Source organism: Lotus japonicus, chromosome 3 (assembly GCF_012489685.1).
Source record: "Lotus japonicus ecotype B-129 chromosome 3, LjGifu_v1.2".
NCBI lineage: Eukaryota > Viridiplantae > Streptophyta > Magnoliopsida > Fabales > Fabaceae > Lotus > Lotus japonicus.
The window spans coordinates 90457045-90483341 of record NC_080043.1 but is presented as its reverse complement, the minus strand read 5'-3'; the positions used below and the strand labels follow the sequence as shown (position 1 = coordinate 90483341).

Sequence of the window (26297 nt, the reverse complement as noted above, 5' to 3'; positions counted from 1 at the left end):
TGTTTCATATTACCATTGGTGCTTTTATATTCCCTGCTCTATTTTTATATTGTGCACTATTTTAGTTGATTTCCTATAAATCTGCATTGTGAGGTGGACACTGCTACTTCTTAACTCAATTTGACTTGGTAGAATTAGGAGAGTAAACTATTTCTTAGGTTAATTGGATAGGTGGAGAACATTTAAGAAGATTGAAGCATATTAGTTCATTTTCAATAAACACTAATTTGCATCATTCTCTACCTTAAATCTACCATGTCATCTAGAGTATCTACTTAATGTGGAAATATGATTGTTGATGCCTTTAGGCTTTATCATCATGCAGTAGTTAAAGAAGGATTTTCTAGCACATTTTGATTTTTTTCAACTAATAATGTTATTGCTTCTTATGTATTAATCCTTATGATTTTCACTCTTCTATAACCCTCATTTCCTGTGTGTGACAGATGATGATAGTCCATGTAAAATATTCTTAGGCTTTACTGATTTTTCACTCTTGGTCTAATTTAAACTCTCATTCAATGGAAGATGAGAATTCCTTCTGCTGAAGTAACAGTAACAGAGGAACATAGGGATGCTACACAACTTGCAAAATCCAAAGCCTTCCATGCTATATCACTCGGCAAGACATTCCCTTTTTTTTTCTTTTCAAACTCTCTCAATTGTTTGTGTTGTTAGATTCACATTCTTTATCTCTATTGTGACATTTTAATGTTTTAATTTCCAGGTAATTTCACTTTGTTTCTACCTCCAATTACACACCAGTAAGAAGTCTCCATTTTTCTCATTAGGCCATGGCATTCATTTTTTATGGTATGAAGAAAAATTCTCTTATTTTGCTTTTGTGTTTTCCTTCTATTTTCTTATCCCTTTTCTATAATTTAAAGATCAATATCTGATATTAGATAATCATTTTGAAGGGTAATTTAATTAGGCCATTTGCAAGGAGTATCAATCAAGAAGTTAGAGCTGTGATAGAAGCTGAAAGAGCTGCACGGGACTTGCTCAAATCCGAACGCCAGGAAATGGATTTAGTTCATTGTACAATGAACAGATTAACCAATGCAATTTCTGTTGGAGATATAGATGGCAAGGTTAGGTTCTTTATTTTTTTCCAGCTATGCCATTACACATGAAAATTATCTACTAAATATAATGATACTATTATTTTTTTATAGATTTATATTGTTATTACTTATTGTGAGAAATGAAGGTAGGAAAATTGTTTGGAGTGTTGTTAGTGAGGGGATAGTTTTGAAGGTTTTCCATTCCTATATATTATTTGAGGTTTTTGTACGATGTTTTGTTGTTGATGGAATTGGTTGCTGCTACTTCTCAAGATGAAGGCGATTGTAGTCATATCTTCTCATGCATCACGCTTGGTATCGGTTTTGCTTTCTCTGTTAAAGTTGATTTAGATTCATACATATGTTATCTCAACAAACTTTTTCCTGCTCTTTTCCTTCTTAGGTTATTGGTCCTTTCAACTTCCAAATTTAGCTCCTATCGCTTTCCCATGATCAACCTAAGTTACCATGATCTATTAACAAACTTTGATCTTAATGTACACTAATTTATTCATTTACTGAAATAACTTGAGGCTGCTTTCTTGCAGCTTCAGATATTTGGGAATTAAATTTGATGTATGATATTGGGATTTGGCATGACATCTTTAAAGAAAGAAATTGAACTCCCCTCTGTGAAACTTTAAGTTGCCACCAATATCAAAAGAAAGAAGAAAATATGCAAACGAACACAAATTAATGTGTTTGATCTCTTTGCGTGTCTCATATGTAATCACTAATTTTCTCTAAATATAAATTATTTACTTCTTTTTTTTTTTACTTTTCACTAATTGGAAAAGTTTACTTTTGTAGGATTCTGAATTTTCTCCCTTATCTAGCTCTAAGGGGGTTTGGGTCACAAACTCTTCACAGGTTTACCATGCTTCATCTTGATCCGACCCTTTCTGGATATTTGGTTGGGATAATTTTCCTCGAACACTAATGTTTTTACTCATGTGAAGTTATCCCATAAAAGGTTCTTTCGTTTGCTTACTTAATCAATTAAATTATTATCATCATCATCGTTGTTAAGTGTTTTTGTGATCTATCAATGAGCTTTTTGATTTCAAAGTTTTGCGTGATTTGTGTTTGTCTCTTTTGATTTTTGATTGGTTGCTTAGTGAAAAACTAAGGAAACTGGCAAGGTAAATTCGAGGTTCATAATTACATATATCTTTAAGGATTAAGAAAATCATTTGTTTTTCTCTTCTTCCGTTAAAAATTGTATTGATATTTAATAATTGTGGCTCCTGTTTTGATTACTAATTATAACCACTTAAATGAGAGTTACGGTTAGAAATAAAGTCAGTTTTAATTAGAAAATGAAGGTTTCACAATTACAAAAATGAATGGTCATGAGTTATTATGCATTAAGTGTGTTTAAGGGTCATCATGATTTGTTAACCACTAAGCATTAGCTTTATCTCTATGTAGTATTTTTAATTGAGGTGTTGTGTATTGGTTATGAATTACTCTTTAATAAATGGAGTACCATCTCAAGTGGCATGTGTAGGATGTGTGAATGAAGTGAAAAAGGGTCTAGAGCAGAAAGTTCCTGATATCACTATCACAATGAATCCTAAAAAGGTATGCGTTGTGTTAATATTGTTTAATAATCAATATTTATATCCACCTAAGAAATCAATTGTAGTATCTAAGGACATTATTTTGCATTTTTGGGGAGACTAGGTCTTTAGAATATAATTTGATTTTAAGGAGGGTTGCTTTGAAATCTGCCAAGAAGGAGGTGAGATTTAAACAATTTTTATTTTTCTTTTCAATGATATTTTTCTTACATCTAAATGGTTATGGCTTAAGGTGTTGCAGCTTTTAATTAAGAAAAAATTTGTGTACACTTTTAACCTTGCTTGAAGAATAATGTTTTGTTTATTCTTCCTTGCAGGTTGAATATGAGTGACTATCAATGATGAAGTTCGAGATTGGTTGCGCAGTGGAAAGGAATCATGTTTGACGAAAGCAAGCTATGAATAGAGCTTTATGCAATTCAAGAGTAAGTTCTGAAGACCTTGAGCGAAGTTGAAGACGAAACAATAGCATCAAGTGCACAAATTATTTTAGGTCTTAGTTAGTTAAGGGCCATTTATTCTAGGTTTATTTTTTTTCGCAAAAAATAATTGTAACTGACAACTTGGGTTGGCACAAATGGTCATAGGTTCTGAGTTTAACTCTCACCTCCAAATAGGTCGAAGGATTGGATCTCCTACGCCCAATAAAATCTCAGTTGGTGGGCAACCCTCATCGAGCTTCTCTCCATCCTCTCTCCATCCAAATCTGAGCCATTGATTTTGAAATTTAAAGGCTCGGATCAATTTAAGAAGAGAGAGAAAACATGAATTAATCCTCACTTTTAAAATTCAAAATCAATGGCTTAGATTTTAGATGGAGAGAAGCTGGATGTAGAGGATCCAAATTCCATCGAGAAGATCCCCGAACGCACCCTAGAGTGGACCTCAGTTGGCCTCCCCAACATGCGGCTAGCGGCATGCACGGTAGTTTGAAAAAGTGTTTTCTTTCCGTTCTACCATGTTTTTAACAAAAAAAAAGATAATAGTAACTTTCCCGTCCATGTAGATATTGTATTAAAAATTTCAATTAATAAAAATAAAGCAAATCCAAATAAATTTATCTCATTATACTAATTATTCTCTTCTATCTTTTATCTTTCAAAAAATCCAAAGGTCAATCATAATTTCAAGTTTGATTCTTAATATATTCCCTATGAAGAAGATATTTTTACAAAAAAATGTGGAATCAAACGTTCTCAATGTGATTATTCCAATTGCAAAAAAATATATTCATTATCTACTTTTAGCATGTACATATTACCATCAATCGAGCATTTAGGAAAAAAAAATAGTAACTCAAAAAAACAAAAAACAAGCATTCAATAAAAAAACTTACAAATTTATGATTTCTTATATCTAAAATAAATTTTGTTCTTTTAATTCATAAAATATCTTTAAGAATATAACACATATTTTAAACAAATAACAAAGAAAAATAAAAATGAATATCCCCGTGCATCGCACGGGTAAAAGGTACTAGTTGATATAAGTAAAAACAGTTCTTCTGCGTTCCGCACTGACCAGTTTAATATTAATATAGGTCTTTTTTTTTGTCAACAGCTAAATAGGACTCAAAAAGTGTAAAACTTCCCTTGATGGGTTTCAGTCATTTGGGCCGATGTTTAAGCCTATATAAGGTCAAGACCACTCCGTCGAAAACTAACATCCAGACCTTTTTTTGTTGAGTCATTGGCCTGGCCCATACAGGATTTCTTATCTCCTTTAATCAATAAATGAACTCTACTGACCAAATAACACTCTAATGAGTTGACCTTTGCCCCAACGACTACGCAAACACACTCTAATGAGCACCTTGGAGCAAATTTGAAAACTTCTCTAGGGGGCTTCTTCATTATTGTGTTTGTTTCTATGGTCTTACTTCGAGGACAAATGTCATGTCAGCTGCCTCTCAAATTCATTGACCTAAAACACGTATATGTGCCAATGACTTTGTTTGCCATGGCCCATGGTATGATGGAAAAGAAAAGGTGACACTGAACTTTGTAAAATGCACTTTCAAAAAAATAAAAGAGAGAGAGAGAGAGAGAGAGAGAGAGAGAGTGAGTGGGGGCGCATAGCTTTTCCACTCAAATGAACCCAAAGTCACAACCCGTACTACAAGTTATTACACACCCATCTGAACTTCAATTATTTATAGACTAATTATATCTATCAACCATTGAGAGTTTGAGACCCTCTGTTGAATCAAAGAAGATAAGAAGGATTTTGAACGATGATTCTTGTCGGCAATATAATTATCATATTCAGCCATTTCTTCAACAATTTATAGTTAGATTTGATGAATGAGCAGATAATTAATTGGTCAATTTTGATGGCCCGGAGAGACAAAAAATGCCATAGACTTGGCTACAACACTTTTGATGTACAGACTTATTATGAATAGCTACACTTTAGCTTTGCCAAATCATCATCAATTTCAGTAAACATATTGTTTGCAAAATTACGGGGAAGCAGTTGAAAGTAAAAGCAAAGTGGTTGCAATGCAAGAGTTAATGGTTGCAATGCAAGAGTTCTGTCTTTTGCTTTTGCTTTTTCTTTATGCACTAAAGGAGTGACAGCACAGAGGAGAAAGTCTAATTTGGCATATAGTAATGGTTGCATACAGATACAGCATAAAAAACAACGTATTGAATTGCTAGGTGAATAAATACTTGTAACTCCTAAATATTAATTCTTAGAATTTTCACCTGAGAAGGAAAATTTAAGCTCCCCCAGTGTATTTTAGTGGTTCCCTTTTGGAAAAATTGAACTCTGAATAAAACTCATTTTATTTCTTTCAAAATTGTACATCTGATTTAAGGCCACCCTTGTCTGTGATATGTGTCTTAATTTCTTCATATCGGCCATCACTAGGAGCAAGGCGTGCATTATTTGTTTAAAATAAAGAGCATACAATTCATGTCAATATATATCAAAGGATTGATAAAATTTGGGGTAAAACTTACCAACAATAATATAGATATAGCTTGTGTTCATGTAGTGAAAATATTTTAGGACCAAGCCTTGAATTTCTTCTCAAATTAGGGTTCGTAACCTAGTTGTTTCTTTATATTCAAGTGAACATGAACATTAGGGTTCATAACCTAGTCAATTGTGATTCTTTGTAATTCTGTTGATGAGATTTATGTTCTCATCATCATTTTAATGTTTCATATAAATAAATTATGTTTTAGAAAAAAAAAGTTTTGTACTCCCTTTATTTTAAAATAATTTTCTAAGAGAAGAAACACACATACAAGAAATGCAATTTATATTATTAATTTTTTAAAATATATTATTTGTTTTCCTAATTTACTATTTGAAATGTACTTTTATCACGATCAAGTTTACCTACTTGACTACTTCTAGATAACATCTTTTAGTAAGGTTGTTTAAATTACTCATGCATCATGCATGTAACTTTACTTTAGCAACACTAATGAATCACTAACTAGCTACTTTATCATATTATCATATGCACAACTTAATTACATGTCTTCACGCTCATTCTATGGTCACGCCTTAGAACTAGCCTAATGAAAAATCTAAAAGATAGGCTCTATAACAACATGGATACTTTTTCAAAGAAAAAAAAACATGGATTCGGAATCTTAAAAATGAGTAAATATTTCGTTATTGTAAATATACAGGAAAAACATTCCTACTCATGACTATATTAAATAAATTAAATTAATGGTTACTAAAAGTAGTCTACTAAAAGAGCCCCAAAAGTATTTCATCATTTGATTACTGGGCAGAATATTCTTGTTTTATTCCAAGTAATATTTCTTATACATTGTTATTTAGCATCTATTTAATTATTTATGTTCATAAATCTCAATATATATATATAAAACTTTACTAAATATATATAATCTTTTATAATTCTATATTTATTTGTTTTTCTTAAGAAAATTTGAGTGGATTTGACTTCAATCACCATCACGAGTCATACTCAGAGCATTCCTCCGAGACATTTACAAATCACACCTACATGCACAACTCTTATACATCAACATTAGAAGTAAACATAAATTTTCTGAGAGGAAGTGAGTCCTTAACTGAGTCAATGCCAATATAACGGAAAAACAAATTTATTATAATTAATTGGTGGGTAATTGCAGTTAAGACTTGTTGCACTTATCATTGGCCTTTCCCATCTTTACTAAGGTTCTTGTTTCTTTCCCAAAGGCAGACATAAATTCAAGGGGAGTTCGAGTGCACGGTGTGGTGCATGTGGTCAGTGGTAATGGATAGCATCATCATCATAGCAAAAGACATATTTCAAGTATATATAAAGACCCCAATACATTGTCATCATGATCCTCACGTTTGATACTCAGGGTCATGTACCACATGCAACCCAAACGACTCATCAGTTATCATAAGGTGATGTAGCTCATAACTTCCTTTGGTGCACTAATAGATGGAGTGGCAGGTTCGGTTCTCAGAGAGAATCCATAAGCCATTCATAATAATCATTATAAAGAAATCTACTTTTATAATATCAAATGTGAGTTTTCGTTTTTAAATGTATGAGATATGTTAATCAATCGAGGTCCGACGTCTATTTTTTTTTTAATTTGCATCGGAAATATAAATTACATCTTTGGATTAGTCTATGAACATTAATTCCCCTCCCAATCGACATGTATCTCACCTCTTACCACATATTCATTTTCAAACCAATCGAGCAAACATGGTTTTTTTAATAAAAATTATTATAATAACATTAAATTCAAATCAAATCTTATTCAATTTGAAAATTTCATTACTAAATATTATTAATATTTTTTTGGTTATTGAAATATCATTAATATAACTAAATATGATATCAATCAATATATATTAGAAAAGAAGAACTTCCATTAGACTGATTTAGTGACGTGTCATTCTCAGGTTAATTCTCATAAACAAAATTTCACGTGTCATTCTCAGGTTAGTTCTCACAAAAAAAAATTCACGTGTCATTTCATTAGATAACTTCTCTTCTGTTGTGTTATTTTATCTTGAAACTGAATTTTAAAATATTTGCCCTAATTATCTAAGATTTACCTAGATTACTCCTTACTAAATTTATTTCCAAAACAAATCTTGAAACCTTTTTCATTATCTCTTTAAATTAGGAAAAGTCTCAAGCCTAATTTACTGCATATTTACAGAAATCCCTTTGATTTCTCATTTTATTCTTTCTCATAATCTATAATATAAAAATAAAATATGTAGTACTGAGATTATAATCCATTAAAATTTTAAAAGATTTTCCCTAATTATCTAAGATACTGCATCAGCCATCTCCTCCCTTATATATCAATATATATTAGAAAAGAATTTGATAATTTCTCTATTGTTGACACGTGTTCCCTGATTCTAAAACAAATCCTTAAACTGATCGAATTTTAAACGAACTCGCATAATCACGTTCATGATTAATTGATGTATCAAATACAATAGACATATTCTTCGTGCAACGCACGGGAAAAAATACTAGTTATATTTAATTTAAAAATAAATCTTATTTGATTTTTTCAGCTGTGTTAGTGTAAATTTGGGAGAGATCAAATTTAGAATCAAAGAAGAATTTTGAACTCAGTTTAATTATTGTATTCAATTGAACATAAAGCCTCTTCTAAGCAAGCTCTCTCTCTCTCTCTATATACAAGCAAAACTCTAACTCATTGTGTTACGCTCGTACCCACATACATGTGTCGGGTATCGGAGGATTGCAATTTGAATTATTCAATATTACGAAATATTTAAATTATATCCACTTGGGTAACCCATGTGATGAGGTCGCACATGAAATGAGATTGCATGTGAGGATGAGATCATGTCGCCCGTGAAGATAAGATCAATCGTGGTGATAAGGTATTCCGCACAAATCTGCTTGGCCTAAATTTTGCACTCCCGACTTCAGTCTCTCTCATTCTGATCCACAAGTTGCTAAGACATATTCGCCTGAAGCATTAAGGCGAAGAAGTGTGTATTTTTTAGCTACATCAACCTACATTCCTCGTACATCACATAACCGGTCCATAAGCTCCAAGACATCAGCAATGTCTGAGGCTTTTGCTCAGCATAAATTAGGGCTTAATTTATTTGAGGCTTATAGGTGCATGGCTCTTAGGTCGTCGACACATTAGTATACTATAGCTCTTGGGTTTTGCACTTCCTTTCGAGCAATGTTGTATGCTCCACCTCTAATGACTTAACAATAAACGAGATAACGATGACAAAAATGGCTCCATTCTTTCACTGCAGTGGCGATGGTGGTTCCATGGGTTGAGGAAGGATGCTCCTTTTCTTAAAGTCTTAAACATCTTTAATCTATATATCTCTTCATTTTTCTCACAAAGACATAAGCAAACTTTCTACCAGAGAAGCGAGGTTATGGGAATTAGAGCCTTCAAACAGAAATGAGTGTGTCAATACAAGGAAGCTAGGTTCCAACTGCAAAAGCAAATAATGAGCAGCAAAAATAGGCCTCAATTAGAAGTCATCGGAGGAATGGTTATAGATCATGGTTATTGATGTGGGTGGCATGCTCAAGGCTATAACATCTCCGTAGACGATATGATTGGCGTAAGAAAGAGAATGTTAGGTTCACGCATAAGTTAGACGAGGGATGTGATGGATTAAGGTTCAAAATAAGTACAAGGAAAATGAGAAAAAGAGAAAGAAAGAGGAAGAAAGAGGAAGTTTTCAAGAAGTTGAAGGGAGAGAGAAAAGTGGGATGGAGAAAACACATTGTGAGAGAAGTGTTGTTCGTCACAATTTAGATGGGGCACGAGAAAAGTTTTACCGAAGCTTGACGGAGGACGTCAATGTTCATACACAGTAAATCTGGGAGAGATCAAGTACTTTAGAATCAAAGAAGAATTCCAAACTCAATCTTTTTTTTGTATTCAAGTGAACATGAGGTCTCCTTTCAGTGAGTCCTCTCTATATACAAGCAAAACCATAACTCATTAAGTAACTTCTTCTACCCATATGGCTATGTGTGTCAGGTATCCGGGAGTGTACTTTGATCCATTTAATACAAAAATTTTAAACTACAATCGCTCTTTGGCAATCACGTGATGATGTAACTCATAAAGAAACAATCACCCATGAAAAAGAGATCGTTCTTGAAGTTGAGATCATCCGTGTAGATGAGATCAAGTCGTCGGTAAAGATGAGGTTGCCCGTGGTGATGAGGTCTCTCGTCCAAATCCGCTTGGCCTAAACTTTGGACTCCGGACATAAATCTCCGGTTGCTGAAATTGTAACCACCAAATTGAAACTTTTATCATCTTTTTATTTAGTTGGCCCATAAAATCAGTCTTTACTCCCATATATTTCACAAACTTAGCCCCACATGAAGAAAGCAAAAGCTATCCTCACCTCATGAATGCACTGGAGTTTAGGTTAAAATCAGCCTAGGTTACCGAATTAAATTGCACATGCACAGCCACAGAAGAAAACAAATAGATAAGGAAGGATAGCAAAGTAGCATTTTCATTGGGGTCATTGGAAAATAACAAGGAAAGAGCCAAATTGAAGAGCATTTAAATTTTAACATGTAGGACAAATGATAAAGCTGAGAAAGGACAGGTTTAAACCAACCCCCAACAAACCTAGTTGATGAAGGAGACAAATTAAAGGTTTAAACTTGAAAGCAAGGACAGAGAGAAGAAGAAACTTGTAACAACAAGCGTATGTATGAGTGCATCCACACACCAACATACATTGAGGGCATAGCATAGGACACCTAATAAGGACAAGCAGAGGCCAGACATATTTCCAAATTCCAAATACAATCATTAATTTATAGGAACATAGGCAGCAACTTCTATCCACGACAGGTGTAAACAAATTATAACCAACTGGAGAAAGAATCTTCCATATTATCATTTACATTATTCATTAGCTCATAACAAATTCTGAAATTGGCATTACCATATAGAAACACTACCTTCACACCACTCTTAGCCTATACTTCACTTACTAAATTGAAAATGGACATGCTTCTAACTATATTATAAGTAAGTTAGAGGCATAATGTCAAAACTATTGGTTAATTTAATCACATCAAAACCCTTTTCTTACTAGCACAAACACATATCAAAAGCATCCGTGGAATTTCAAGAAAGATTAACAAAGTGATAAAGGAATATAGAAAGACTCTACTTTTGTTTTTCTTATCTAGCCTCTAGTTACTACTTTCTAGTACTCTTTTTTCCCCTGTCCTGAAATGACCGTCATCATAACCCAATTGAATGAAAGCTTTGACACCTCATCATCACATGACAGAACAAGCATTCGGATTCTCATCACTGAACATTTGGTGAGGTGGTGGTTGTTGTGCATGCATTAACTGAAAGTGATGAAACTGCTCCGGATGAACTGGTCCTGGCGGTCCATAGTTATAGCCGCCACCAATGTTGCCACCAGCATAGGGTCCATATCCATACCCATTATTATAACCATAACCACCAAACCCAAATGCTGCAGCAGGAGCCAAATATCCCCTCATGTTGTGTTCTATTAACTTGCCATCTACCCCCTCATCTTTCTCATTATTATCTCCTCCTCCTTCACCACCACCATTGCCCTTGTTCTTCTTCTTGCCACCACCAGCACCTTCTTCCTTGTTGTCATTGTCCTTGTCTTTCTTTGGAGGGACCACCTCAACCTTCTTCCTCAGCCTCTCTGTCAGATTCCCCACAAGTGCTTTCACTTCCATTGTCCCCTTCACTGTCACCGTATCCTTTTCCTTGTCCATGGACATTTCTTCAACTCCTGCACCCAAACCAAAACCATAATCATGTCAAATTAGCTAATAACATGTTTGGATTAGTCTAGTTTTTCCATTTTTAAGAATTTGTTATGACCCCAAAAACTGTTTAGAGAAGTTTTTTTCTAAAGTTGATTTTAATTTTTAACTTTAGATCAATATATTGGTTGTCAATTATGACCCCAATATATTAGTTGAAGCATTTCTAAATATGCATTAAATCACTACATCACAAAGAGAACAAAAAGTCCCAAAATCATTAGTGTTTTTATTAGGTAACATTATGAAATTCAGTCATAAAATTTTAAAATTGATTATGTTTAAGGAAAACTTAAAATTGATTATATTTAAGGGCAGAAGCAAATACTTACTATGGCAAGTATACATGATACATCTAACTCTTTATCCATGAAGTCAATCTAATTTACTGGTACATTCAATTATTCAAACATCATCTAAGTGCTTGCGAAAACATCTTTCACATCACATTTGGGGCATTGGAATGTGCAATTTCAATCTCAATGCCCTAAATCCACTTCCAAACTGAAAATCAAACACTGTCTAACTAGTTCTAATTAATTCTAGCAAGTAGAATTGATTCTAATTTCTCATTTCTCACAAAGGAAGTAAGTACACACCTTTGGTTTTCAACACAAACTTGCCAATCCTGTCAATGCATCCCTGGCAGTGCAGTGGCACCTTAAGAACCGCCGTAGTCACCGCCTGTTACATTGAACAAAAATCAATAATAAGATCAAGAGCCAAACAAATTATAAATAAAAAATTCAGCAAAATGTGCATTAACTTGTCTTAAATAAATAAACAATCAAAATTCTATTAAAAAAAAGAAGAACATCCCAGGCTGGCAGTGACAGAGAGAATTTAATTAGAGAGTGGAAAACTGGGGGGACCAGTGAAGAAAATTGATGAACCTGTTTGTCTTTGTTGATTTTCTTCTCTTCAGTTTTCTTCTCTGCTTTGTTGTTGGTTTCAGTGTCTTTGTCTTTGTTCTCCGCCTTCTCCTTCTCCTTCTTCGGCTGCGGAGACACCAGCTCCACCTTCTTCTTTATCTTCTCCGCCAGGCTATCCCTCAACTTTGTGGGGTCCACTTTGCCGGAAACTGTCACCTTCCCGGTGTTGCTCTCCGCCTTCACCGTCTCCACACCTTCAAGTAACAAAAACACACACCCATTTAGATGAAAATCAAAACCCAGATCGATTTTCTCCTGAATAAACATTCTTGTTAACAATGTACAAAAAAAAGAGTAGAAACCTTTGAAAGCGCGAAGGTTTTTGACGATTTTGGAAGCGCAACCCTCGCAATGCATGTCGACTTTCAAGACCACGGTGGTGGTGGTGTCGTCTTTCTTTCCGGCATCGTGGTTTTCGCCGCCGTCGGTATGGATCTTCTTCTGCAACATCATCAACAACATGGTAGTACTACAAGTTAGCATTCATGAAACAGAGAAAACAGGACAGTGAAGAAGTGAGTGATATAGTGTGTGTGGTTTACCGCGCCCATTAATTGTTGTGACTCTTGAAACACGCAAGGAGAAAGAGAAGAGAAGAAAGAGTGGTTTGATTAGTAGTAGTGGTATCTCTTGGAGTACTCTAAAAATTGAATTGAATTGAATTGAGTAGGACTATGTGTGATGTAATGGTATTTATATATGGCATGTCATGAGCAAATGAACAATGAACATGGTTCATGCGCGTACATGTTAGTATGAGGAATGGACCCACACTCTTGGTTTTTCTTTTCTTTCCTTTTTCCTTCTTTCACACCTTTGTTTTGACTAAGCAATAAGCAATGAGCAAGAAACTTCTTGCTTCTTGCTAGGAAAATCTGTAATGTGTCTCATTGTCTGTGGGATTGGGTTTTGGGCTATCAATGTTTGGTTCTGCCTCTTGCTTGGGTTTGTTTTATGTGGGTGTTGTCTTTCTTCTTTTTGTTTGTGTTTTGTTCTTTGGGCTACTAGAGGTAATTTTGCAACTGCCATACAATATCCAGATCACTAACATTAGTAACATAGTGTTTCCAAAGGGGCCGAACTTTTATCACATACCAACCCATTATCTTTTCTAACCATATCCTTTTTGGGTTCCCTCCTTATTTTCCCTAAGTTTGTTTTTGGTCGAATGTGCATCCTTTCACGGGCCAAACTTGAGTACAAAAATATAATACAAACTAGGCTTGGGTCATGGAAAGTTTGACCTGGCCCATGTCCACTCCTAAGGGAGGGAAATGGAAATGGAGAGTCCAAAATCACTCTTAACTCAATTTTATCTCACCTACAAAAGTCAGAATGTTTGACCAAAAAAAAAAGTCCGAATATGAAGCGGAAATAATTGTTTTTTCAAAGAGAATAATTATATATCAATATATTTTGGTTTATTTCTAACAAGTTTATTCAAAAAAAAAAAAAAAACTAACAAGTTTAAACTAGCTCGATCAATACTATCGATTTTGTTTGATTTTGTGGATGACATTCCCACTTGACAATGGAAATGAGATAAAATCTTGCCGTCACAATTTTGGGGATCGAGACAAGGATTCGCTCCTTGCCCACATGGTTTCTTTCCCATCTGTGCAGAAAAATAAGATAAAGGCCTTAGAATTCACTTTGGGAAATTAAAAAAGAAAACATGAGTCAAATAATATCACTATATATCCACATGAATATCATCTAATAGAGAAATTGGTAATATTTTTTTTAATTGGCAAATGTTAATCGTTGGTAGTGCTAGTAAATTAGTCTCTCATCAGGGTTCGAATCTTGGACCCTTCGTCTTTCATTTCGTCCGACCTTTATGTCTCGTAACTCTTATCACTTGAGTTCCCCCAACATGCACTTGGTTCCTTCTGATTCTCATCTCTTACTTTACAATCCCTAATTTATAAATAAAAATTAGATTAACATCTTTAGAAAGACAAGTGGAAGTGATATATTATGAGTAAAACTAAATTTGCCTCTACGACAAAGAAAATAATTTTAGTTGCATCAGAAGTGACTAATATAATAATATTAATATTAGCCAGGTAGAGAAAGTTTGGATCTATTCTACTGGACGACAACTATTCCGTGCACTTATGCTGCCTTTTTCATTGGGCAAACACAGACATTGTGGAATTGGCCCCCAACATCCCTCCACTCCCAACTTTATATACATATTTAGTATAGAGTAGGCCTGTCCAAAATTTTTTTGGCCGACCGAACCCGACCGGCCCGTGGCAAAAAAAAGGCTTTTCGGGCGGGCCGGGTCGGTTATCGGGTCTGGCAATTAAAAAAAACCGGTTTTAACCGGTCTGGTTCGGTCGGGGTCGGTCTGGGTTCTAAACCGACCGGCCCGACCGATTAGGGATAAAAAAAAAAGGAGGTTCCAGCGGCCCAGCCCATTGTGTGTGGTGAGGGGAGGGAAAAAAAAAGGCTTCAGCAAACCCTAGCCCATTACCCCACCCACATAAATACTCTAAACCTAGTTCCCTCACCCTCCCAAACCCGCCGTCCCAACCTCTCTCTCTCTCAACCTCTCAACTCTCATTCTCTTCTTCTCTCAACTTCTGCTCTCTCTCTCAGACCAGCCGCCGCCACCACCACCCTTCTCCTCATCCTCTGCGCCGCCATCCACTGCGCCGCCACCACGCTTCTCCTCATCCTCCCGCCACCACCCTTCTCCTCCTCCTCCACTCTGCCGCCACTTCGACATCTCCATCACACATCTCAGAATCTCCTCACACATCTCAAACCCTAGCCACTCCACCACCACAGTGCACCTGCATGCTTCATCCTCCATGCTTCTCTGATCCGAAATAGTCTGTTCATCTTCGTTACCATCGATTCTGATGTGAAATCGCAAGGACGAAGTGAACAATCTATTTCGCATGAGGAAAGCAATGGAATCGTTCTCTCCGGATCTGATCTGACATCGATTTTGTTCTTGGTTTGGTTTATGTTCATCTTACTGAAAAATTAGGGTTCTATGTTCATCTTACTGAAAAATTAGGGTTCTGACTATGTTCATCTTACTGAAAGTAGGGTTCTATGTTCATGAAATTAGGGTCTCTGCAAAACCTGTGTAACCGACCCGACCCGCCCGTTACCCGACCAACCCGAAACCGATCCAAACCGACACATCTCATGGTCGGTTACGGGCCCAGTTTTATGCCATGCGGGTTCAGTCGGTGGAGCTTTTTGGGCCCGAAACCGACCGAACCCGACCGGTGGACACCCCTAATATAGAGTAATGTTTCATCCATACCTCTCTTTTAAGGTAGAGAGGTGGAATTGTGAGAGATAGGAAGAAAACAAAAAGTAAGAGATAGAAAATATGAGATGTGATAGATGATGAGATGAGAGAGATAAAAATAAAAAGAGGTGGAAATGTAGTGTTTGAAAAATGAGGTGTGTATATATCATTACTCCTTAGTATAAGTTTGTTTTTTTAGTGTAAATGTAAATGTGATTTTATATATTTAAAAGTGTAAATACATAAATTAATTAGAATTTCATAAATTGAGTATAACCTTAACGGTATATGTAAAATTTCGACAAATTTTTTTTTCGGTTACATAAGGATATTAAAAACAGATTTATTAAACTTTATATGAATATCTAAACTTACATCTGCTCGAGAAATAAGAACAAAATACACACAGTGATACAGTTATCTCAAGTGAAGAGTCAGTCACATCACTCACGTGGCATTATCTTATTGGTGGGAATGTCAAATCCCACGTGGTTGTGATCGTTTACTTCACGTGATCAAAGACCAACCATCTAGTATTGGTTGTGTGGCAGACATGCGGGTGCTGGGCTCTTTCTTTACTTTGGATCTTCATCATCAAATCCTTATCCATTCATAATTCAGTCAATAATCAACATTTCTATTGGCTGCACCTCTTATCACATGCTTTATTAGTACTTAATGCTAACCATATGGATAGATCATGTCCTTTCGAATTGGTCCCATATTTTTTTTTATAGGCAATTATAAATATATTGAAGAGAAGTACAAGGGGTACTTCAACCCAATACAAAAAGGAAAATGAAGCAAAAGAACAAGAGGAGAACATGTACAAAGACAAAGACCCTACTAGTGTTAAGGCTACCCACCCACTACCTCCTTGAAAAAAGGCTTTATAAAAGGGGTCTCATTAAAACCTTACTAGGATAAAACCCACATGAGAAAACCTAGTAAAGAAAAAGAGTACCCATTTATAAAGCCAAAGAGAAATTTGCAAGGAGGTTTACAAAGAGATAAATAATCCCACACTAAAACCCACCCCTAAAACCAAATGCCAGACCTTCCAGGAGCTAAGTCTTCATCAAGCAAAATCCTTATTGGAAGAATGCAACGAAATCAATGAAACAATTAGGCTCCCACATGCTATACACAAAGTAGAACAGGTCACTATATCAAAGATAACATTGAGCACTAAATCAATTCCTCCTTTATTTGGCAAAATTATGCAGCAAATACACTGGTTGTCCAACCCTCAAACGACAAGCACTCTGAATGAACTTTTCTAAGCCAAAGATCCAACTCTGCTCAACCAAAATCAGCAGCACATAAGCTCCAAGTCCCTATGATCCTTGCCAACCTCACCCTCCATCTTGACTATCAATCCAACCAGAGCCAAAGCAGAAGTTAATTACTTAATTACCTCATACAAAGAAATTTTCCAATACCATAAATCAACAGAAACAATTAAAAGAACCCTGCAACCTCCAGCCCCCTATCAAATAAAAAACTCACAGCCACAAACCCGCATCAAACTTGAGAAATACATGACCCAGGGTCAGATTTCCATTCAAACATGGAACAACGAAATTCCCTTTCAAAAGCAGAAATCCAGCTCCAAGCACGCCATTGAATCAACTCAAATACCTGTTCTAAATCCGCATTATCATTTTTGAATACTACATTATTACGAGTTAACCAAATAGACCATACCACCGCTGCCCAGATTGCATTCCAGCACCGTTTCTGTTTCTTTTTCCATCTATTCAGTGAGTTTTGTAGAAAGTGTACCCTGCAATCATCTGGTAAAACAGTTTCAAAACCCAGCCATCTATATATTCTACACCACACATAGTAAGAAAACGGACAAGTAAATAAAAGGTGGTTCATTGACTCCACTGAATCTCTGCAAAAGATACACTTCAAGTCCTCATTATCAAAAGTGATTCCCCTCCGCACCAAATTACTTTTGGTTTGTAATCTATCCCACATAGCTCTCCATACAAAAGTCTTAATATTAGCAGGCACAAACATTCTCCAAATATGCTTAAAGGTAGGTTCAGGAGATAGATTCCAAAAACCTTTAATAAAGGCATAGGCCGAACGCACAAGATACCCATCATCAGGATTATCAAGCCACAGCAATTTATCTGCCACCCCTTGTCTAAGATTAACCTGATTTAACTTTGTCAGAAGCCCCTGCAACATGTTGTTCTCCCTTCCTCTGAGTTGGCGACGCCAGGACAGCTTCCAAGACCACGAATTACCCTCCCAACTCCCCATTTCCCCAATATACGCATGACTCTGAATTGATAAATAAAATAATCTGTTGTATGCATTCCTCAGAGTCTCATTTCCTATCCATTTCTCTGTCCAAAACTTCACCCCATTCCCGTCTCCCACCCTCCTACTCATAGCTACCTCAAACCAGCCATCACCTGTAGGATCAAGACATGATCTACAAATATCCTGCCACCAGATAGAGTGACCAGCACCTTGAGAACTACCAAAATTTTCAAACAAGTCTGGATATTTAACCTTGATAACCCTAGCCCACAAACTCTGTCCTTCCTTCACTAATCTCCATCTCCACTTCCCAAGTAATGCCAACATGTTAGGTATTTCATACTTCTTCTTTTTCCCCTTCCTTTTCGATACATGCAGTTAGCTTCATATTCTTTTTTTAGTTTATATATACGTGACGTGAAGATAAGGTTTTTGGTAATTGGTATGCATAAAATTGACATATAATGTAGTGACCAACCTGTAAAAAATTGTCACTAACGCATATATCTATGCATGTGAGAAACTGTATGTTCATTTTATTTGGAGTATTTTTTTTACATTATACATTTTATACAAATCTTTATCAACACTTTTTTTTAATTATATCTCTACCTTTTTCATCTTTTTATATATTTTTTTATTACTATGACATTACCTATCTAGAAGTGGCAATGTGTCTCAATTTGTTTAACCCGTCATGTAAGCGGGTCGGACAATTCAACTCACCAACTCATATAACATGCTCCACTGAACTTATCACCTCGCACACGCGCCAAGCCAATAACTTGTCTTTTTAAAAATACACATTTTTAAATGCTTTTAATTAAGTGTTTTGGACTGATGTGCCAACCTGTAAAAAATAATGAGCTTTATTTGCCAACCAATAAATTGTGAATTTTGTCATATAGGAGTATATTTATAGGGAGGCAACGCCTTGGCCTATGTTATGGCAAAGCTAGGTGTAATAAGGAGAGGTGCTTGGGATTTTTAAACTAAGTATAATTGTCATGTATTAAAATTAGGTTTTTAATTAATGAAATTCTTGTTCAATTTTTATTTTTATTTACCTGCGATTACCAACCCGTCACTTATATTGGAAAGCGAGTTGGCGTTTTCTAACTCATATTCTCAGGTGAACCAACTTAACTTGATTCACTTTAAGTGACTCGAAAGCAAATCTAATTGACCCACATTAACACCTCTATAATTGAGTTTTCCTTAAAAAAATTGAGACAATTAATTAATATGGCGATTTTCAATCAATGTCAAAATTTAATTGATAAAACAGTTTTTGTCACTAAGCCAAACACTTCCTTAAAAAAAAAGGAAAACTAAACCAAACACTCCTATAAATTGTTATGTAGTGCTTGTTCTCTCTTCTCATAAACTCAACCATACAGCCTCTAATTCCCTCCCCGGCTCTATAGTGGGAAATCGTGCCAATATGTTCCTTTATCTGCATTTGCACCTGCACTTTACTTGGTTCTTCTCTATTCAACTTAACCTAGCTAGACATCTATCTCTTAAATAAAAATGTCAATGGGAGTGGCGAGAGACCAAAGCATGAGGTGCAGGTGCATTTGCAGATGAATATCATCTTGGTTATCATAAACTTCACTACAGATACTCGTGTGGGTTTGTGTTGCTTAATTGCGCTCTTGGAAAAAGGGTAAGATCAAATCACTGGTTGGTTATTCACAACACACACATGTTTTGGTTTTCACAGATTCCCCTCCCTCTTTGCATTCTATGCTCACAGTACTCACAGCATGATATATAAGCCGTACGTACTTGTACAGATCCAGATCTGAGTATGGAATTATTACGGCCTAGTGTATATATTTACACATAAAATTAAAGTTTTAATTTATAATGTTGAAAATGCTCTAAAAGACCTGGTTGGTTTCTGTTTTGTTTGATTGATATTTTAATAATTTATAGTGATTATATTGATGCAATTTATCTTATTGATCACTAAAGTGAGTTCAGTGTGAGTTATTTGTCTTAAAAGAAATTAAATAGAGTATGTGAGGCTACAAATGGCTAGAAGGTGGGAATGGAAGTGTAGAAAAAACTAAGTACCATTATTAAATCAAGGATTGTGTTCGCATAAAAGTTTTGAGAACCGAGACTAGGAATCCAATGATAATGCTTAGCTGAGCAATTAGAGTACTCATAATAACGAAATTAAATGTCTTTCATGATTCTTCTAATTATAGGCCAAGGTTCAACAACGATAACTCTATGAAAGATTAAAGAGTTATAGTTGAACCTTGACCTATAATTATATGGTTGTTTCGCTAATATTAAACGTGAGTAAGTTTCACTTTAAAGAAAAGAAAAGTGTTAAGCGGTTTATAAATGAGTTGACTGATGATACAAGATTCTAGGGTCAATTTTTGTAATATGTAGCACATATTTTGAGTGTTTATTTAAGTTATTTTAGTATTTTTAGTTAAGTATTTGCATTATCTTAATATTTTTTTATTTTAATTAGTTTTATTATCTTCTTATAGTTTTCATGCTATTTTTATGGATTTTATTAGAACTTAGGTTGTTATTTTGAGTCTAGATAAGTTCATAAGGATAGTTATCTTTATTTTATCCTTAATTAATTATTATATGTTTTATTTTAGGAAGAGATAAAGAAAAAGAGGAGAAAATCAAGGCAAGAGATGCAGGATTTGAAATTGCAGCAAAACTGGGAATTCTAGCATGAAGTACATGTCGTTTTAGCCTGGAAACCGCGTTGTAGCACGACATAAACCAATGCTGAAAATTCTAGCATGCAAGTAGCACAAATTGTTCCTGTAACTTTAGGCTATTTAAGCTTGACTTTTCAACCCTATTTCGACATCTTCACGTTGAAACATTCTTGGAGACTTTTGGAGGCAGAGGTTTAAGTACTTTAGGATCCATTCAGGTTTCTATTGTGATTTTAATGCTTTATTTCTCTTTTATTGAATTGTTTCCTATGATTATGAGGAACTAATCATCTTTTGTACCAAGGATTTGATGTAGTTTTCTCTATCCTATGTTGATGCGTTTCAGTTATATATGAATGGTTATTTTAGTTCATGAATTTCTTCTTTATTTTTATTGAATCCAATCGCGAGAGGGTTTCATGCTATCGTTTACACAATTGGGAAGTTGGTAGATGATAGGGATCTAGTAAGAAATTGAATAAGTGTCTCTACACCTTAGGGATAAGGGTAACAATTTATTTGTGCTTGTCTAACCATGAAATTGAATCTCTAGTTAATTAGGATTAGGTACTAAAGAATTTGCTACCACTAATTAGCTAGAAGGGGTGCTTGACTAAGGAATTAACAAGTAAACAAATAGGCTTAGCACCATAAATAGATTAAAACTAAGTTCATATATAATTGAAGCGGGTAGAAACATAGAGAAGGTCGAAATCAATTCCCCGTTGCGTTTTTTCTATAATTAATTTAAAATCAACAATTGTTGTTTTCTGTGTTTTCCTATTACTTCGTATCATCAATCAACCGAAATCCCCCCTTTTCAATTTCGCTTTTCGTCCTTACAACAAGAAAATGGTAGTGACAGAAGTAAACTATCAGAATCCTTAAGGCTCGATAAATTAAAACCCTAAGCGAAACTATACACTTGCGGTTTGGCACATCAAGTTTTTTGGCGTCGTTGCTAGTGAACTGAAATTGATTATAGACCGTTAGTTATTCATGCACTTCTGAGCCTTCTGACTTCGGACCCGCTCCAAGGTAAGCTCTCTTTCCAGGCTCAGTTGAAGCAACTTCCTTATGATTAGATTCTCGCAATATAGCCATTCATGGAGCTACTTGGGACTCTACGTCCGCTGGAGAAAACGAAGTCATCTTGAGAAATCATTTGACATTTGAAGCAAAGGTCTGGTCGCATTTCATGCTTGATGCTGTTATACCCTCATCACACAAAACAGGCCTCGGGCTGAGTGAGTCAATGTTCTTATTATGCATCCGGAACAAGTGTACAATTGATCTGACCCAGATAATTTCTGACAAGATCTATGAAGTGACCAATGCTAATACTAAGTCACATTTTGAAACTCACCAATTGTGTCATAAAATTGGGAAACAGCAACTGTGGCTTAGTATTAGCGTTAGCCACTTCATAGATTTACAATTACTACCGAATATTTTGGTTTATTTCTAACAAGTTTATTCAACAAAAAAAAATCTAACATGTTTAAACTAGCTCGATCAATACCATCGATTTTGTTTGATTTTGGGGATGACATTCCCACTTGACAATGAAAATGAGATAAAATCTTGCCGTCACAATTTTGGGGATCGGGACAAGGATTTGCTCCTTGCCCATAGTGTTTAATTTCTTTCCCGATAAAGGCCTTAGAATTCACTTTGAGAAATTAAAAAAAAACATGAGTAAAATAATCACATATATCCACATGAATATCATCGAATAGAGAAATAGGTAATAATTTTTTTAATTGGCAAATGTTAGTCGTTAATAGTACTAGTAAATTAGTCTATTCTCAATGTTTGAACCTTAGACCCTTCGCCTTTCATTTCATTCAACCCTTATGTCTCAAAACTCTTATCACTTGAGTTCCTCCCAACATGCACTCGGTTCCTTCCGATTGTGATCTCTTACGTTACAATCCCTAATTGATAAATAAAAATTAGATTAACATGTTTAGAAAGACAAGTGGAAGTGATTATGAGTAAAAATAAATTTGCCTCTACGACAAAGAAAATGATTTTTTTTTGTTACAAAAATGGTAGAACGGACAGAAAACGAATGGCGGAACTTAGTGTGGACATAGGGGAGCCTTGGCTCCCCCGATTTGTTTGGAAAAAAATTATATACTCCTCATAAATATTTTCTTAAGTAATAGTATATATATAGTAATTTGCCAATTTATTCTAATACTTTGCTTCGGCCCAGTGGTAAGCCCGTTTGCATTTTGCTTTGGGATGCGAGGTTCAAATCCCAGCTTCACCAATGTTTGGACTATTATTTCTTTTTCACTCCCTTTAAGCCAGTTTAGGTTCTTTTTATTATTTCTTTTTCACTTCAGGTTTTTTTATTATTGCTAGCTTTTTCACTTCGTCTTAGCCAGCTTGGTCTTTTTTTTATAAGATTAACTGGGTTGTTTAAATATTCATCTAAGTATTCATATTCATGTTTTTATTTATCTTTAATCTTGATAGTTGTTTTTACTCTATGAATTATTAGTAGATCTATTACACGAGGTTAAAATAATTACTATGACATTTTTTTTTTCATATGAAAAGTGAGAATTTCAAATATAATAATTTAACTAGAATATAAAAATATATATCATAAAAAAACAATATTCAATTGAGACTAATTTCTTTCATAAAACTAGTCATCAAATGAGAAATAAATTTTCAACATATTTAACATAACTTCTAATAAATTTTAATATTCTGGTATATAAATTAGTTTAACCTTTATTTTTTTTGGTATGAATATCGCTGACAAAAATATTTTAATTTATGTAGTGAAATTTTATTTTGGCCCCCTTGAAAATTTTCTCCAAGTTCCGCCACTGGAGAAAACACCTGCAGACTACCGGGTAAGGCGCCAGTGGCATGCTGGGGAGGCCAGCAGAGACCCACTCCTAAAAAGAGCACTGAGGGATCTCCCTGAGGAGGGTTGCCCACCAACTGGGATTTTACTGACCCTAAGGGAATTCGAACCCTCGACCTTTGAGAGGTGAGAGCTATACCTGAAACCTTAAGCTAATTGTGTCAACCCATGTTGACAAGAAAATGATTTTAGCTGCATTAGAAGTGACTAATATAATAATATTAATATTAGCCAGGTAGAGAAAGTTTGGATCTATTCTAGTGGACTACTACTATTTCGTGCGCTTATGCTGCCTTTTTCATTGGGCAGAAACAGACATTGGGGAATTGGCCCCCCAGCATCCCTCCACTCACAACTTTATACATACTTAGTATAAGTTTGTTTTTTGAAGTTTAAATGTAAATGTGACTTCATATATTTAAAAGTGTAAATACATAAAATAATTAGCATTTTCATAAATTGAGTATAACCTAAACGGTATATGTAAAATTTCGACAAATTTATTAAACTTTATATGAATATATTTGAGTTCAACGAAAATCTAAACTCACATTTTGTCCAAAAATAAGAACAAAATACACACAGTGATACAGTTATCTCAAGTGAAAAGTCAGTCATCACTCACGTGGCATTATCTTATTGGTGGGAATGTCAAATCCCACGTGGTTGTGATCGTTTACTTCACGTGATCAAAGACCAACCATCTAGTATTGGTTGTGTGGCAGACATGCGGGTGCTGGGCTCTTTCTTTAAAAATACACATTTTTAAATGCTTTTAATTAAGTGTTTTGGACTGATGTGCCAACCTGTAAAAAATAATGAGCTTTATTTGCCAACCAATAAATTGTGAATTTTGTCATATAGGAGTATATTTATAGGGAGGCAACGCCTTGGCCTATGTTATGGCAAAGCTAGGTGTAATAAGGAGAGGTGCTTGGGATTTTTAAACTAAGTATAATTGTCATGTATTAAAATTAGGTTTTTAATTAATGAAATTCTTGTTCAATTTTTATTTTTATTTACCTGTGATTACCAACCCGTCACTTATATTGGAAAGCGAGTTGGCGTTTTCTAACTCATATTTTCATGTGAACCAACTTAACTTAATTCACTTTAAGTGACTCGAAAGCAAATCTAATTGACCTACATTAACACCTCTATAGTTGAGTTTTTCTTAAAAAAATTGAGACCATTAATTAATATGGCGATTTTCAATCAATGTCAAAATTTAATTGATAAAACAGTTTTTGTCACTAAGCCAAACACTTCCTTAAAAAAAAAAACTAAACCAAACACTCCTATAAATTGTTATGTAGTGCTTGTTCTCTCTTCTCATAAACTCAACCATACAGCCTCTAATTCCCTCCCCGGCTCTATAGTGGGAAATCGTGCCAATATGTTCCTTTATCTGCATTTGCACCTGCACTTTACTTGGTTCTTCTCTATTCAACTTAACCTAGCTAGACATCTATCTCTTAAATAAAAATGGCAATGGGAGTGGCGAGAGACCAAAGCATGAGGTGCAGGTGCATTTGCAGATGAATATCATCTTGGTTATCATAAACTTCACTACAGATACTCGTGTGGGTTTGTGTTGCTTAATTGCGCTCTTGGAAAAAGGGTAAGATCAAATCACTGGTTGGTTATTCACAACACACATGTTTTGGTTTTCACAGATTCCCCTCCCTCTTTGCATTCTGTGCTCACAGTACTCACAGCATGATATATAAGCCGTACGTACTTGTACAGATCCAGATCTGAGTATGGAATTATTACGGCCTAGTGTATATATTTACACATAAAATTAAAGTTTTAATTTATAATGTTGAAAATGCTCTAAAAGACCTGGTTGGTTTCTGTTTTGTTTGATTGATATTTTAATAATTTATAGTGATTATATTGATGCAATTTATCTTATTGATCACTAGAGTGGGTTCAGTGTGAGTTATTTGTCTTAAAAGAAATTAAATAGAGTATGTGAGGCTACAAATGGCTAGAAGGTGGGAATGGAAGTGTAGAAAAAACTAAGTACCATTATTAATTAAGGATTGTGTTCGCATAAAAATTTTGAGAACCGAGACTAGGAATTCAATGATAATGCTTAGCTGAGCAATTTGAGTACTCATAATAACGAAATTAAATGTCTTTCATGATTCTTCTAATTATAGGCCAAGGTTCAACAACGATAACTCTATGAAAGATTAAAGAGTTATAGTTGAACCTTGACCTATAATTATATAGTTGTTTCGCTAATATTAAACGTGAGTAAGTTTCACTTTAAAGAAAAGAAAAGTGTTGAGCGGCTTATAAATGAGTTGACTGATGATACAAGATTCTAGGGTCAATTTTTGTAATATTTAGCATATATTTTGAGTGTTTATTTAAGTTATTTTAGTATTTTTAGTTAAGTATTTGCATTATCTTAATATTTTTTTATTTTAATTAGTTTTATTATCTTCTTATAGTTTTCATGCTATTTTTATGGATTTTATTAGAACTTAGGTTGTTATTTTGAGTCTAGATAAGTTCATAAGGATAGTTATCTTTATTTTATCCTTAATTAATTATTATATGTTTTATTTTAGGAAGAGATAAAGAAAAAGAGGAGAAAATCAAGGCAAGAGATGCAGGATTTGAAATTGCAGCAAAACGGGGAATTCTAGCATGAAGTACGTGTCGTTTTAGCCTAAAAACCGCGTTGTAGCACGACATAAACAAAGCAAGCTCGCAAGTCAGTTCATAGTAATT

The 26297-nt window shown here is 34.7% G+C and overlaps 1 protein-coding gene across 2 annotated transcripts; it reads right to left on the bottom strand.

Moving 5' to 3' along the window:
* Positions 1–10505: 10505 nt before the first annotated feature.
* On the bottom strand, positions 10506–13089 carry LOC130747242 (heavy metal-associated isoprenylated plant protein 3-like). Of its 2 annotated transcripts, XM_057600112.1 has the most exons (5): positions 12940–13089; positions 12700–12838; positions 12359–12591; positions 12065–12149; positions 10506–11431 (listed from the first exon to the last, which is right to left on the bottom strand). In XM_057600112.1, exons 1-5 carry the CDS (start codon positions 12946–12948, stop codon positions 10932–10934), a joined length of 966 nt encoding a protein of 321 aa, XP_057456095.1. In that variant the 5' UTR covers positions 12949–13089; the 3' UTR covers positions 10506–10931. The 2 variants fall into 2 exon arrangements, with proteins under 2 accessions (XP_057456095.1, XP_057456093.1); XM_057600110.1 differs by lacking the exon at positions 12940–13089 and having other exon boundaries at positions 12700–12874.
* Between the last annotated feature and the right edge of the window lie 13208 nt (positions 13090–26297).